General features: G+C 41.5%; 1 protein-coding gene across 1 annotated transcript in view; it reads right to left on the bottom strand.

Moving 5' to 3' along the window:
- Window positions 1-10,459, bottom strand: part of CFAP54 (cilia and flagella associated protein 54) — a 123,599-nt gene extending 113,140 nt beyond the window's left edge. The window contains exons 1-2 of the mRNA XM_075151641.1: window positions 10,263-10,459; window positions 4,809-4,914 (exon numbers count right to left, since the gene is read on the bottom strand). Of these exons, the coding sequence (XP_075007742.1) occupies window positions 4,809-4,914; window positions 10,263-10,459 (303 nt within the window). The remainder of the gene's footprint in view (window positions 1-4,808; window positions 4,915-10,262) is intronic.
- Window positions 10,460-17,270: the final 6,811 nt, after the last annotated feature.

Raw genomic sequence — 17,270 nt, 5'->3', positions numbered from 1 at the left:
ATTTGTATTCGTAAGAATGATCCTTTAATTCAAAAGTATTCCCTTGTACCCACATTTTTCAATATAAATTCCTACCACCACGGTAACACTTACCCTGAATTTTTAATCATCTGAGGAGTCTAACTCACATGGCCCTACTGTCCTCTTTGCTGTGTGAAAGCAGCAGCCGTACACAGAAACTTTTACTTTCCATGGACAGCTATGGGCAGTCAGTCACTTGCGTAATCTAATACATAGATTCAGGCTGTGATAACTCTTAGAATCTGAAGTCATGGATCAGAATCCTATTAAGTTAGTTACTAATATATAGCAAAAAGGTAATTTCTCTCCCAAACAGTTTAAAATATATGTATAAGATCACAGATTACAGGCGGATACAGGCAGAAAGGGAGGGGAAAAAATGAGTCAGTACTGATCAGTATGATGACTAATGGGCTAACTAATTTCCAGATATATTACATAATGAATTTAGGTGTGTCCTAAAAGATACATAGCAGATGTATAATAGAAAGGACTCTAAAGTGAAAAGGCACTAAAAAAACCAGCAGGACGACAGAAAGTTGAGTTGGTGCTTACCCACTGACTAATCATATTCCATAATTAATTTTAAAAACTATGCATCTTTAAGTATTATATAACATAAAGGTGGCTTAAAATTCAGCTAGGAGTTGATTTTTTCAACTAGGAGTCAACAGTTTCAACTAGGAGTCAAGAGGGGTACTTATGGAATAGGGTTTACCCCACCTATCACAGAGCTTGGTGTTACACCACATTCATCTTTCCAGTAAGGCAATAAATTTGTAACTAACATCTATCACATATTTTTTCTTCCTATTTTCTCCAGGGAAAAAAATGGATACAATGAAAACTAAATTTGTAAAGTTAAAGAAATGCACTTAAAAATGGGACTTCCAAAAACAGCTCATTTCAAAGTTTTAGGCTGGCCAGCAAAACAACTTTTTCTACGACATTGCTAACTTTACCTTTACTGTAGAAATCCACATTACACCAGAGGACTGAAGTTGCAAGCAGAAGTCTTTACTCAGAATTCTAGATTATTTTTAGGAATCTAGGGCCTGGTCTTTAAGCACCTTGAACATAAGGACCAAATTACCACATTTGAGCTGTGCTATGGGAAGCCGATGTAAAGTACACAGAGCAGGGTTTGATGTTTTTGAAATAACTTCTTACTGAGTACACTGTGAGAGCAGCAGTTCCCAAGTACTTAAAGCTCCATGCAATATTCCAAGCAATTCCTAGGGCCCAGAAGCTATGAAAACTTGAGGAAAACATCAACATGGAAAAACAGTGAATGGAATTGACTGGGCAATGAAGGGGCTATAAACAAATGCAGTTATTCAAGTTTCCTGAAGATTTTCTGCGAGTATTCCTAAACCTATAGGTTAGGAATATGAGCCTATACCTTCAATAATAATGGTCCCACAGCTATGGACTCTTCTATATGCCTTCTTCAACCTACCAGTGAGTGTTGAGTGCTGCTGAAGTTCAGCTTCAGCTTGTCGCTCTTTATTCAGGAGGCAGGACCCTTTCGTGGAATTCTTCAGGGCAGATGCAGTGAAGGATATATAAGACTTTGTAACATCTGCGTGATACTCATACCTTCACCCAGTTCTGTGGAAAAGCTCACTTAGTAGCCACATATATATGCTTTCCATAAACAGCATAAATAGCATTTATCCTTGCTGGATTCCATAAGCAAAGGATATAATAATGGAAGAACAGTTTCTCTGGACGTGTTCCTCCAAAAGATGGCCCCTCAAACTGTCTTGATAGATTATATCTTGATACATTCCTCCTGCAAACTATGCTAAGGCACATGGAAAATAAGGAGGTGATTGGTGACAGCCAACATGGCTTCACTAAGGGCAAATCGTGCCTGACAAATTTGGTGGCCTCCTACGACGGGGTTACAGTGTTGGTGGATAAGGGAAGAGCGACTGACGTCATCTACCTGGACTTGTGCAAAGCGTTTGACACTGTCCTGCACAACATCCTTGTCTCTAAATTGGAGAGACATGGATTTGATGGATGGACCACTTGCTGGATAAGGAATTGGCTGGATAGTCACACTCAGAGAGTTGCAGTCAACAGCTCAATGTCCAAGCGGAGACAAGTGACGAGTGGTGTTCCCCAGGGGTCGGTATCGGGACCTGTGCTGTTTAACATCTTTGTCGGCGACATGGACAGTGGGATCGAGTGCACCCTCAGCAAATTTGTCAACGACACCAAGCTGTGTGGTGCAGTCGACACGCTGGAGGGAAGGGATGCCATCCAGAGGGACCTTGACAGGCTTGAGAGGTGCTCCCGTGCAAACCTCATGAGGTTCAACAAGGCCAAGTGCAAGGTCCTGCACCTGGGTCGGGGCAATCCCAAGCACAAATACAGGCTGGGCAGAGAATGGATTAACAGCAGCCCTGAGGAGAAGGACTTGGGGTGTTGGTTGATGAGAAGCTCAACGTGACCACAATGTGTGCTTGCAGCCAACTGTATCCTGGGCTGCATCAAAAGAAGCGTGACCAGCAGGTCGAGGCAGGTGATTCTCCCCCTCTACTCTGCTCTCTGAGACCCCACCTGGAGTACTGTGTTCAGCTCTGGGGCCCCCAAAATAAGAAGGACATGGACCGTTGGAGTGAGTCCAGAGGAGGGCCACAAAGATGATCAGAGGGCTGGAGCACCTCTCCTATGAAGATAGGCTGAGAGACATGCAGTTGTTCAGCCTGGAAAAGAGAAGGCTCCAGGGAGACCTTACAGCAGCCTTCCAGTACCTGAAGGGGGCCTACAAGAAAGCTGGAGAGGGACTTTTTACAAGGGCATGTAATGATAGGACAAGGGGTAATGGCTTTAAACTGAAAGAGGGTAGATATAAGGCAGAAATTCTTCACTATGAGGGTGGTGAGGCACTGGAACAGGTTGCCCAGAGATGCCCCATCCCTGGAAGTGTTCAAGGCCAGGTTGGATGGGGCTTTGAGCAACTTGGTCTAGTGGAAGGTGTCCATGCCCATGGCAAGGTGGTTGGAACTAGATGATCTTTAAAGTCCCTTCCAACCCAAACCATTCTATGATTCTATGATTTCCCATTATGCCCTCTTCTTTTCTAGGTGAGAAGAGGGAATCTAATAGTGTCATATGCTGCAGAGAATGAAAAAGGGTGCATACAGGTAACAATTGGCATTTAACTGCTTCCCTAATGCAAAAGTCAATAGAGTGTTCTTAACAATTATTTTCAGTCTAAATACAATGTCAGTTATCTGTTTTTCTTTCCAGTTGGGGGAGGAGAATTAAAACTTAATACTCCCATTCTGAAAAAAATACAAACTTGGCTTAATCTAATTTTTTATTCCCATTATGTTCAAAAATTAAGTAGAAGTTACAGAAATCTTTCGAAAAGCATAGAAGAATTCTACTAATAAATTATAGACTTTCACTAACTTTTGTGCTCTAATTTTTCTATTACAATCAACTTTTTAGAAGACTAATATAAAAAATCTGTGTCTGAAATAGGCCTGAAAGTCTGAAGGGCACAGTTAAAATATATACTCGACTGTCTCATAATACAGACACACTAAATAGCCAGAGTTTTAAACTAGGAAAGTATTATTGACCAAATAAATATCTTCTAATTTGTTCCTGACAAAAAGCAGAAGAATCCACGGACGGATCATTACAAACACAAAATCACACTAAGCAGATAGCACCTATTTAGAAGTGGTCCCTTATTCTACATTATGCTAATTCGCTACAATCTTTAAGTGTATTCTCTCAAGTAACTTTTCAAGTACTTAACCTTTATAATAAATTAACCTATAACTCTGTAATCCTTCAGTATTTCTGCTTCATAACTGTATCACTCAGGACCACACATCCTTCTTCAATCCTAAAAGGAATGACTTGTAACTAGCTTTCAACTGTACATCTTTGAGATGCTTCCGAGTGTTGTTTAGTAATCACCCTTGAAAGCCCCAGACTTTACAACATGATCTTCTGACACAAGTATCATTGAGGTAATGAGTGGCATGCCTTTGACGGTTTTTTCTCAGCAGACACAAAAGACAAATATTACATAAGAATATAACATAAAACCAGCCTTACTGAGTCAGACCAATAGTTACTAGCCCAGTATCCCATCTCCAACTGTAGCCAGTAACAGATGACTAGGTAAGAGTATAAAAATAGAGTTATCATGTAATGAAAAACCCCCAAATACTCTCAAAGTCTTCAACAATCTATCTCCTGAATCTTTTTTAGTTGTGATTTACCTTTTTTGAGCAGACCAGAAGTGCACACAGAATGCAAGATGCAGGAGCACTATCGATACATATAGTTGTATAATGTGTAATTGCACTCTGGTTTTTATTCTCTGTTCCCCTCCTGACAATTCTTTACATTCATTTTTGGCTAACTGAGCACTGAGTTGACATTTCAGTGGAACAAACCACCACTGCTCCATCATCGTCAATTTGTACTGAAGCAGTGTCTACAGGCACGGTCAGGTATTGTACTCTACTGTGTTGAAACTTCAAACAAATATCGAAAAAAGATTTTGGGGTGTTTAAAAAGGCAACAGATGCATAGGAAATACATATATAGAAAATACATCAAAAAATCAGGGCAATATTACAATAAAAAGTAAGGGATACAAATCGCCAACTCTCATTGGAATTATTTCGTAAAAGATTTTGCTGCTTTCTAAATAGCTTCCAGTAAAATCTGATTAAAAATTAAAGTAGCACAGAAACATAATGAAACATAGACTGGGACTGAGCTTTCTCTGTTTTCATATGACTTACTTTGATCTGAGCGAGGGAATCACCAACTTTCAGAAGTTTTTCATTGTAATACCACTCTGGCAGTCGAGGCTTATATTTGATCCAAATATTAAACAAAGTATTTGCTCTAAAAAAAATACAGGAGAAAAGGTTTCAGATTAAACTGGCAGTAGACCCATCACAACAAGTAAACAAATCAGGAAAACTTCAAATTGTGAAAATCCCTTTCTTCCAAATCTGTTTGAACCTGTTCGTATTTCAAAACAAGTGCTGATTAAAACTGATTTAACAAGCAGCTAAGGACGTTTCTGGGTTTCATTTCTGTCACCAGTTTTTATCACACATTTTAAATAGGATGAATTTTCTCCTGTGTAAATTCTTATTTACATGTATTAGTATCAATCCCTTTTGCATTGTTCAAACATGGTTACAAGTGGAAAATGTGTCCCACCTTCCAGCTAGCATTTGAGAGGTTCTGTTTGAAAAAACAATTTCATATTTTAAAGAAACTCAATGGATTACAGCCCACAGCAATTATTGGACTGGAAACTACAAATGCTAAGAGCAGGAAAAAAGATCCCAAAATAACAATGCATGTCAAGTAGCAGCAAACTTGGGAACTGGTAGCCATGGAATAAACCATAGAGTTATAGAGTATACAGAGCTATGGTATATAGAGCTATAGAGCTCATGGTACATAGAGCTATACCACGAATCACAAAAGAAGAAAGTCATTAGAAAGCCTCTAGGATGAACTGCATTTGGCATGAAATGTTCAGGAATTTTAAGTCATAAAGTGTAGGATTCAGAGACAAGCAAACAACACATTTGTTAAAATAGAAAGGATTTTATGGCAATAGTTGCAATGCTATTCTGTTGCCTCTGCCTGTTATTCTAGCCACAGCTGTCATCAAGGATGACTTTGTGTAACAAATTACTTATTTGGCTGAACCAGCAAGCCTCCCATGAATGGTAACTGGCTCTAAGCAGTTTGCCTCCTCTACAGAGGAATGGACTACATCACACCAGTATTATAGTCCCTACTGATTGCTGTTTGATGGGTTAGTGCCTTCGTGTACAACTTTCCCACCCTAGCCTTCTTTAAGAAACTATATTCAAACTGGAAAACAATAATTGATCAGACAGACTGATAATAAGCACAGGGATTTTTCAGAAAAGAATCCTGTTACCGAATTATTAATAGTATTGACAGTGTTCACAGTGCCAGGCCTCTCTCACATTTGTTCTCTTAACAAATCACTTGTACAGAAACCTCAGCAAAGAGTGCCTTGTGAAACCACAACAGCTAAATTATTCATAGGTAGCAATTTATGAGGAAGGAAAACAACTGAAGAGAGAGGAATTAATGTTTGAAAACAGCCTTCTCACTGAATTCTTACATGTAAACCTTGTGCTAACTGGTGTGAGGTAGCTGCAACTTTTCAATCTCTTAAGACAGTGATGGCAGACTAGAATGCAAGACATTTTCTTAAGCTGTTTTCTGACATTCAGGAACTTGGAATCCATTCTCACAGTCTCCCAGACAGCTCTTCATTTCATCTTATGAGAAGATTCCCAATTAAAAAAGCACAATAAGTAACATTATTTTTTTCAAGAGAAAGCTGTGAGCCACCTTCACATTTCAAGGTGAAACAGATGGCTGTATAAGAAACCTGTCAAAATGATCTTTACACCAAAGAATTACAACAATCATAATCCTTTTTTTCTAAAAGTATCGTCTCAGCACAATTCTCAGTTCTTGAAAGTAAACAGCAAAGAAGTAAGTAGGACATTCTAGAGGTGTATCCTAAAGGAAAAATGCAGTAACAGCATAATCAAGGCCAAAAGCAACAATCTGAATAAAATATTCTAAGGCATTATGTTTTTAAAGGAAACCATAGCCCAGTCTAATGGAGAGCACCTTCTAAATGGGGAACGAGTCCCTCCTGGTCCATCCATAAGCCATTAACAGTCTGGCTTATTGACTTCTTATACTGAGAGGAGTATCCCACTCCAGTTAGTAGGGATAAATCTGCAAAGAGGCTCCAAAGCAAAGGAATCTGTCAGGCATCGGACCAGAGTTCCCTTGGACTATCAAGGGAAGAAGCTTAGGAAAAGAATTCCAGAGTCCAAGAGGCTTGATGGATACTACTGGGGGGGGGGAGAAAGAAGGAAAAAAAAAAAGTAATTATCAGGTTGTAAGGCTGTAAAGTGACGGATAGTAAGAATGACTGTGGATAAAGCTCTGGAAGGTGACAGTAATAAACTTCTTTAAGACTGATCAGCTGCAAAGTCCCCAGCAAAGGTCATCTTCATTTTTTCTTTTGAAAAGCTCATATTAACACATGAGATTCTTAGATGTAATAAACGAGTAACAAATCTGTAATAAACTAGTTTAGTAAAGTAGTGACAAATCTGACTCGACTTTCAACTTCAACGGGAAGATTAAGGTAAACTATCTGCTACAATGCCATGACTAACTACAAGTGAGTTCATGACACAGGAATGTTTCCTTGACACAGACAAAGGAGAAGGGTGAGACACTTCCAAAGCAGCTCATCAGCCTTTCCTTTAAACAGGCTGTAGGACACCAGAATAACAAGTTAAGCAACTGAATTCTTAAAAAAATACTGGGCTGTCGGATCTCAAAGGTGAAGTTTCTTCATTTCCAACCACTCTTTGGATAATAAAAAAAATTTCCCTAAGGTCAACCCGTAATAGTGTGCAAAGGGTAAGGGCCACATGGCTATACTTCTGGGCCAAAAGTCTTTACTACAGGTAGTAAAGGATTCTCTGATACTGATCAAAAGATGTCTAATTAAATAAGGGTGGCTAAGCCACACAACATGAGTTAAAATCAATAGTTCAAGGTAATCCTCTTATGGCCCCGTTGCCAAGAGATATGGGATAAAACAACTTCTCGTTTAGTTGAGAAAAAAATACTTTTGATTGCTACTTCTTCTGATTGAATACATTCATGATTCCAGCACAGGAACTTCTCGTTTAGTTGAGAAAAAAATACTTTTGATTGCTACTTCTTCTGATTGAAAACATTCATGATTCCAGCACAGGGCAGGTCCTCAGTAATTGTTATTTCTTACATTAGAACATTTTAAGTGCCTAAATTACAGCCTTACTGTTGGCTTATCAATACCAAAGGCTGACAGCATTGGAAGAATAAGCTGACAATTTTATTTCTCTAAACTGAACATACTTGCCATGTGGAAGCTAGTTTTCTTGCTCCTCTAATAACAAGAACACTTTGATCTCAACCCATGCCAGGAAAAGTAGCTTGACAAATGACACAGCAAGAAGTTTTTAGAGCATTCAGGAAAGCATCTGTAATAGCCATTACCTTCAGAAATTCTTAGGAATAACTAGACTAAGGCTGGTTCTGCAAGAAGCACACACACCAATTTTGAGTTATCAAACAATGAGAGGCAAGGGAGAAACAACCCTGAAATTTCATAATCACAAATAAATACCCATGACTTTGCTAGCTGCCTGAACGTATGCTAACAATCAGAAACTCAGTCTTCTACCTCTGTACTGCCCCTATACAAATGAAGAATGCCGGAGGATGCAGAGCTACTGGAAGGTTCATGTTACACAACTTTCTCAGTGCCCTGGAGTTTTGGTATGGATCATCACTACCAGTGACTTCTGGGATCAAGAAGCAGGTAGCATTAGTTCTCATCTCCATGATGAACGCTGCAGAATTCTTTGGATGAGAAAATGATCTCATGCCAATTGAGTTATGTGTGGACATGGGTCACATCAACAAAATACTAGTTTGAAAAAGACAGAGCCTACTCAGGTCAAAATATTCCAGAGGGTAAAGAAAGGCTTGGAGGCACTATTCATAAAAACTGATAACCTGGCATGACATTTGCAAACAGATTCAGCATGCCCAACTCCCAATCGGAAGATACAATGAATGTGTAGAAGATACAATGAATGTGTTCATTATCAGCAATTTTGGTGGTGTCTGAAGCAGCTGAGTGGTGTTCCTTCCTCTAAGAGGTCTAGAGAGGATAACTTTCAAAGTAAAAATACAGATCAGCTAAAGCAAAAAAAGGTCTGAAGCTATAAATGAAAGGCTTAAAAATAGCAAAGCACTGAAATCCGCTGCTGAAGCAATACAAAAAGCCAACATACTGAGATTCAAAACACTTGAGGCAAAAGCCTGGAGACTGATATCTGCATGGTATATCTAGGCCTAGACCTAGACAAATTAGAAATCCAGGTGGCTTAGAAAAGGAAAGATCTCCAGTGCAGACAAATGCCAGACTGCAGCATCTGAGTACCTCCTGAAAATGTATACAGCTCCTTTAGAGAAGGGTCGTTGTGGACTACATCTAGGAAAGTACCGAGTGAAATATGTAGGGGTAGAAGCTGCAGGTAAGTGACAAGCTAACCACGCTGTAATCTAACTCCTGTGCTGTTCTTGAATGAAATTTTGATAACCTGGGAAACTTTCATTTTTTATGTTAAAGACCCGTAAATTTAGAATAGAACACTGCTCAGATAATAATGATAGAAAATCAACCATTTACCTTAAAAGAAGCAGTTGAACTATCCCATAACGTACCTAAATGCAGTAGGGAGAGCTACATGAGAAATGCACAGTCTATAAAAGACATATGCATGCACTATGAATCATACACTGATTCCAGTTGCTCTATCTTAACTGCATTACAAAATCTAGATTTATGCATACCCACAGATATGCATGTACGCGAGCAAACAAATATGCACAATTATACTTGCCATATGCTCTGCCTGCATCTACGTGTATAAAAATAGACCAATGTAGACATAGACATAAGCACAAAAAGAGCTATGTGGTGTTATCCTCATGTAGCCCCACTGCGAGCGCATCTTTTAGAGGCACCCTAATGCCCACACACATTCACTCTCGCACGCAGTAGCACATGCTGGTGGGCTGCCCGTTGCTCCAGCACTGTGAAGGGATTTTCCTACCAGAAAGCTCAGGCAACTCTGATACAGCCAAAAGTGGTGCTGCCAACTTCCACAACACCTTGTGCTTTTTTCCTAAAGCATTAACTTCTAGGAAGTGCTGAAAAAGGTGGTGTTCCGATTTTAGAGGGGTTTTAATTTAAAAAAAAAAAAAAAAAAGGAAAACGGATTGCGGGTGTTTTGGCACACTGCTGGACACGCTGTCCCAGGAGAACAACCTCCTGGCTAGCTCCCAGGCCACGGGCAGCGGGAGGGAGCGGGCTCCCTGGCCTGTGCGATGCGGAGTGCGGAGGGAGCCGGGGAGGAGGGACGGGGCCAGGAGAGCGCCGCGGCGGTGCCCGGCGGGCCGGGCCGGGCAGGCCGAGAGGCGCGGGGTGGCGGCGCGGAAAGCCCCCGTGAGGCGGCCGAGGGAAAGGGGCTGGAAGGGGGGGGTTGAGGCAGGGGCAGGCGGGAACGGCAAGTGGCTCCCCGAGCGGGTGGCGACGCAGCTCCTACCCGCGGCGGTGCAGGTCGTGCTGCTGCGGCTTGGCCTCCCCCGCGCCTCCCAGCCGCCGCAGGAAGCCCAGGACGTCCCGCAGCTCGGCCTCGAAGCTGTCTACCACCGGGTTGCCCGGCGCCACGGCCCCGAAGAAAGCGGCCGGCGGGGGCTGCGGGACCGAGGCGGGGAGCGGCGGCCCGGCAGGCTCCGCCATGCTCCGGCCCGGCCGCGGCGGGAACGCGCCGGCGTCGCCAAGCAACGGCCTGGGGCAACGGCCCCGCGGGGCGCGCGGGGACGGCGGCGGCCATGGAGGTCCCGGGGCCCGGCTGCGGTGCTGACAGCTCCCCGCCGCCTCCCCATCCCACGCTCCAGGAGGGGCGGCGGAGGGGTGAAATCTGCCTTCGTCCCCTGGGGCGGGGCTCTGCGGCTCGGGGGTCGGGTTGTAGCCCCCGGGGGGCGAGCGAGGGGTCTCGCACAGCCGGAGGAGTACGAGCCGCGGGGCCTCGCACCTCCCTCCAGCCTCCCTCTGAGGCTGCACGCTGCCGAGAAGCAGTTGAAGAAGCTTCACGGCCACCGTGGGCCATGGCGGCGGCTAGGACCGTTGCTAGCAAAAGGCGTTGCAGTATTGAGGTTGTTTGCGGTGCGAAGGCTGCTGGGGGAAGCTTGGACAAGGCCAGGAGGTACCTTATGGGATGGTTTTTCAATAACGTCTGTCACCAGGGATGTCGTTTTGAATTTACTGATTGCATCTCTGAGCCTGCCTACTGCACGAATACAGATAAAAGAAGAAAATGTGCTAACCCTCTAAACGGTTTTCTATTAAAAAAAGGGTGGCAAACTAGGAAACAGTCAGGCCAATGTTATAGGAAGCAGCCATAGCAAACTATGTGTTTTCAAGTTCTTTATAGGCATTATGGTAAAGGGGTTTGGGAGGGATCTGAAGGAAACCGGCCATGTTGCCATGTTCATCGTCATGATGAGCATAAGGGACAGCTTAGTTGAAAACATGAAAGTGAAAGCTTAGAAATGTGCTGAGTGAGCAAGGAATCCCGGCAGCCAGGGCCAGTTGGAGGCAGTTTCTTGACATTGAATGGAAAAGGATCAATAGGGAGGGGTAAAGCGAAGAAGTGCCTGAAAAGTGCACCCAGGTAATTCTTAGATGATAGTAAAGGAACTACCCTTGGAACGACTGGAGACATGCAGCTGAATGGTGGGAACCAGAAAATACTACATTAGCCAGGCCAGAAAAATGATGTGGGAATCATTTAGATACTAGGAGGAATATGCAAAAATGTCATTCATTTATGACTAAGGTCTGACTTATTTTACACACTGATTTTGTATTGTTACCTGCTGGGAGTTGTGTGGATCCATCGCCCAAAAGGTATTGTGTGACTACAGGAACGTGTTAGGAGGAATCATTACAGGCGATTCATATGCCTGGAGTTAATTCCAACACTTAATTCCCTGCACTTTAGGGGGAGCAAATGACCCCCTTGCTGAGTGCAAGAGGGTGTGGGTTCCTCAGATTTCAGTGGAGGCAGTAGAAAACAAAGCCTGCAATGAAAAGACATGGCACAGAGGTGCTGATGCTGGGATTTAGAAATCACTGGGTACAGAGACACATTTTACAAGACAGCTGAAATATGAGAACTTGGCTTGGAGAGCAATTACTGCTACATTTAAAGATTTTGTCTGTGCTTTGCCACGCTAACCAAAGAGCTTCCTGTGATGGATTCCAGATGACTAATAAACACTGGCCCCTTGTGAAAGGCGGCTGCTGCCACTGTGAGTCTGCCGGTGACATCCGCTTCCAGTCCCTGTGAAGATCTGAGCTAGTTCGCTTCGCTAGATGGTGCTGTGTCCTCAAGGGCTGATCTTCACATTCACGAGGGCACAGAGACGTCCACCTGACGAAGCAGCGGTGCCTAGAAGCTTCAAGGGGAACTTGAGAGACTGGAAACGACACTGCTGAGTAAAGCTTTGCATATCTCTAATATTTGGCTAGCAGATGGTGGACTGAATGTAACATTAGCAATTTGAATTAGTGTTTCAGCCATAGAAACAGGCAGAGTCAAAGAAAATAGTAAGAGAAAGGGAGTATAGCCATTTCCCAAAGGGGAAGATTACAGAACTATGTAAGGATAAAGCTTTAACCACTGGCAAGTTAACCAGGGCATAGCTGATCAGCCAGCTCATGAAGAGTGTTCAGTCTAAAATTCCTGGGTCAGAGCTCGACAGGGTCCAAGTATACACTCCTGCTAGGTGGAGGTTTAGTATAAGGAGGGCAGTTGTGACCCTCTCAGCACCCAGGGTGGAAAGCCATGGAGAACTATAGCAAGGAACTACACTGCAGCAAGCACGATGGCGTGTATGTTATTTCAATTTTGAATGCTTACAATGTTGCTTCCTGTTTTACTGTTCTGGAGAAGACTCAAATTTACCCTTCAGATAGCCTCCATCTAATAATTAATGGGTCGAACACTTAATGCATCCAAAAGTCAAAAAGGCTTATAGTTAAATGAATAGATTTTTTTAACTTCAGAAAGATTATAGATTCTTCAGAAGCTACAGCATGGATAATCTGATGTTTACAGAGAAAAGCTTGGTGTATACGAAACAGTAAGAGAGTGATGGGTATTGAAGTTGCAACCATGATTGGAGAATTTCCTTGAAAAATGGAGGAATGACTTGGAAAATATGTATAGTGATTCTTTGAATTACCTATGTCCCTACGCCCTAAAAAAATGTGATTTGATTGGAAGACTAATGATTTATTCATCATTGGTAGGTGAACATTTAGATAGTAATCTGAATTATGGTAAAATTAAAGAGAAGCTAGGTGAGATGATGGTCTCATAGGAGAGTTGGCACAGACAGGATCCCAAGAAATGGAATTTAGGTAAATACATTGGCAGAGCTCTCATAACAACCTGTGATTTAATATCGCCAGGTCAGATATGAGGAAGCTGCCTCAGAAATAGAAGGCCCACAAAGAGTTAACTTAGTAAAAACCCATATAGGAAGTGTCTGCTCTCATGGCTATAGGGCCAAGAGTAGGCCTGAGTCAGAAAGGGGAAAAACTTTGTTGCTAACTCATCAAGCTGCCTGCTTACTTCTCATGTGTCAGTTCCACTTGTGTGAACAGCAGTGGAGTTACTAAGAGCAAACAAAGAGGGGAAACACTGTATGATCACAGCAGAGTTGGGCAGGAAGAGTGTCCAGTGGTATCAGGGTACAGGGCTGAGGTAACGTCTGCTAAGCCCTATTTAGTCCTTCAATCAAAGTTTGTTTCCTATGAGTAATTCTGAGATGCATATTCAGACCCCTTCCTAAGATGCTTGTAGCAGATGTACACCTGAATTTTGGTGCCTGTAGATTTTGCTGCTTGATATTCAGAGACAAGAGGCAGTGATGGATGCTGTATTACCAGACTTCTGCAGGGTAGCTTGACAGTCCTCAGAGATGAAAAAGCTAAATTTATGTCGTCTCTTCCTTGATGCTTTTAGAAAAAAAAGTCTGAGTTGAGGTTATTCTGGGCCATCGCTTAGCATTTTCAGGCTGATAGGCTAATGAAGACATGGGACTTTAAAATAATGTTTAACATATTTATGGACTAGCATATTCAGAATTGGGATCTGCATTTACTCTATTTGCGGTATGCCTGCCTAGTCGTAAGTGCCAGTGAGAATCCGGTTCTCCCCTTTTGAGTGGCAGTGCATTGTTGGATTTAAAAACAGAAGTAACTCTAGAGAAAGAAGTAGTGGCAGGTATGTGCTGATTTCTGTGGAGGAATTTAGTTTGTGAGTTAGACAAGGAAAACATGGTCAAGGACCAATAGAAACAAAATGTGTTATATGACAGTACAGCATTTGCTACTCACATGGTATAGGAGAATCGGATATGATGCAAAAAAATAGCTCTAAGCTGCCTGATAAAGGTCCTTAAAAAGCCATCAGACAGCTGGAAGAGGTGAACTAAGTTGCCGAATGCCAGGAGTATACTTTATACATGTGATGAAAGCTGTCCAATGGGAGGAGAAAAAGGAAGAACTTGTACTACACTTACAAGAGGCAAACCACTTGCTGGAATCAATGTACCTTTCAAATAACTGACTGTACAGAAAGCAGAGAGGTGCAGCAGACGTGCAAGTTTATTGCTGTCAAAATCTGTGGCACTTGTCTATACCTACAACTGATGAGATAGATGTGGGAATACAGGGCTTTTATGGGCAGCTATAAGGGATTATACTGTCATCATTTCCTTCCCATCCTTCTGCCTTTCGTGTTTTAGGGCTGTTTGGTAGAGCTGCTTGTGGCTCACTAATAGTGAATGTCTTTAGACTCAGATGCCTTACTTAAATCTGCCTTTACATTTCAAACAGAATTTGTGGATTCCTAACCTTATCCGAGGGCTACCTGCTGCCTTTCAATGGAAAAGTTAGTAAGGAGATGAGAGATACACTGTCATGTTTTGATAGTATTTGTATTTTTTGCTGTACCATGAAGAAACATGTCCTGAATTAGGAAGGCACATGCCTGACTGCAAAGCTAGGGAAATGTGAAAAGATGGTTTATTTAGGACACAATATAGATAGCAACATTATAAAAAACCAGCACCTACAGAGCTAGAGGCACCTAAAGAGGAAGGATTGCACTGCTTTTCAAACAAAGCAGCGGATCAAGTCCTTTACTGAGATGGTGACATATTTCTAAAGTATGCCAGCGCTGTTCCTGTCACTGAGCAGTACACACAATTTGCCAAACAATTGAATGGTCTCTGAACTCTGGAACATACACGAACAAGGTAGCTGAACTTTGTGAATCTTTTGACAAGCAATTGATTGTCTTTTAAGATACACCAAAAGCAGATCCGGGACAGTTTTAATGCAAGTAAATGCTAAGAGAAGGAAAATCTTAAGTTTTCACTTGAAAATGATTCTTGGCTTCTTTTCTGATGTAGTGCGTCAGTGTAGTAAGAGGAAGGGAAAAAAGTGATCAGCATGAGAAAGAATTGCAATGACTGAGAACTGTGCAACTGCCAGGTTCTTACAGAGCTGCGTTCCGAGTTTGGGGTGACAGTTGTCACTGTGTTTTGGTTGTATCATATGAAAGGTTTCAGTGCCAAATTCTAAAGAGGAAGCGTAAGCTTTCAATGTTATAATATAGAAGTAATTTTTTTTTAATGTGAGTGTGAATGCCTACAAAAAGGTTTTCTCAGTTTCTTTTTATCATTAGGGAAATATTCTTAGGCATATAGATGAATTTCAGTTGATTTGCAGAAAATGTGTTATATGGGAGAAGTGATCTTGTTCAGTTGATTTTTTTTTACCCCAAAGAAAGTGTAGGAATGTGTAATATTTGTGTGAACAATCTGTGAGATTTGACTCACCCACTCAGGCTGTTGTTATGCATTGAGTGGGTTAACTGGTCTTTGGGGAGGGAGATGCAGCATTTTTTTTACATAGCTGCCTGAGTTTGTAAGAGGTTTAAGTTGAAACACAACAGATTCTGAGATCTGCTTTACAGACTTAAATACCTAAGGTAGCAGCTGGACACATCAAAGTCCATTAGTGACTTTCCAAAAGATGGAAATATTGCTTCAATGAGATAGTTCACCTAAAATTCCTGTTATTTTCTTTATTTGATTAAGATATGCTTTATTCCAGTTTACAAGTACATTCTACTCAAGTAGACATCAATTTGATATAGCTTATTTTGGAAAGACTTCCAAGGACCTGCAAATATTTCTTTTGAGGATGTACTAATTTTGGTTCACTAGACAGACCGTGGAGGTAAACTTCTTGGCTCACTCAAAGATCTTGTCCCAAATCTCAGGAAGCTGTAGGGGTTCTTCTAATGAAGAAGCTATGCCTAAGGCTAGTTTAGAGCGATAGTAAAGAAGTCTTGCGCAAAAGCCCTGTAAACCCCTTCCAATCATGAAAAGGTGAAAGTCTGAACAAGATTTTTAGTCATATGCATGAAAGCTGCATCTTAGAAACACACTAAAAATGCAGAACACTTAGCTGTATGTATAAAAACCTAGAAAGCACTGAAGACAACAGCCAAATTATTGAGCAGAGAGACAGGCAAGATGGTTATATCTTCTATGGAATGTGAGAAAAGAAGTAGCAGAGATGGAGCAAGGAAATCAATTCTATTTTAGCTGCATTCAGCTTAAGCTGATTGCTGGGCATCTAGTAGTTAAAATTTGATTTTGGAAAAAAAGTAGTGACGTGTTTTGTTTAAAACCATCATGCATTTTCTTCATTTCATGAAGATTCTCAAGACAAACTTTAACTGAGAGGAAGTATAGCCTATTCCAAGAAATAAATTAGTTCTGAAAACCTTCCCAAATCTCTCTTGAAGCCAAATACGACAGTGCATTTTTATTCATAGCCTCCTGATGCACATTTGCTGTTACAATTCTGAGCTGCTACAAATGCTGTACATAGAAATCATCTTGGGGAAATTACACTATTGTTTGTATACCTAACTCCTGAGTAGCCAAATGCATCCTTATCATGACACTTTCTCTGTTGTGCATTTGGTCCAAGAGTACTCACAGGATCAAAATAGACTCTTCTAGGAATTAACCAGTGGCAACCAACAAAGGGAGACCTAAAATAACCTGGTGATGACCTCCAATATTTTTAGACCAATGCATTTCTGTTCAGGCCATTCCTTATTGCATTACAGTATGGATTTTGAAACTTTTTGGCATCATTGTTTCAATTTGCCATTCTTCTTAGTTTCTCACGCACTTGCCAGAATATTTCGCTCCAAGGTCAAAGTATCTGCTGATTGAGATTTGTTCAAGCAGAACAGAAATTGTTTTGGGCAATAGCCTGACCTTGGACTAGGAGATTTAGCAGCTTGGAAGTCAGCAGTAGAAAGTTATGCAATATGTGGAAGAGTAGGTTTTTGTTGGTTATTAAGCCTTGCTTATTCAAGGAAGTAGAAAAAATATCTTTGTCTTCATGTAGTTATTTGGATATCTCATATTTTTCAACAATACTTTTTTTA

This window comes from Calonectris borealis, chromosome 1 (assembly GCF_964195595.1).
Source record: "Calonectris borealis chromosome 1, bCalBor7.hap1.2, whole genome shotgun sequence".
Lineage (NCBI taxonomy): Eukaryota > Metazoa > Chordata > Aves > Procellariiformes > Procellariidae > Calonectris > Calonectris borealis.
This window is presented reverse-complemented; position numbering and strand designations above follow the sequence as displayed.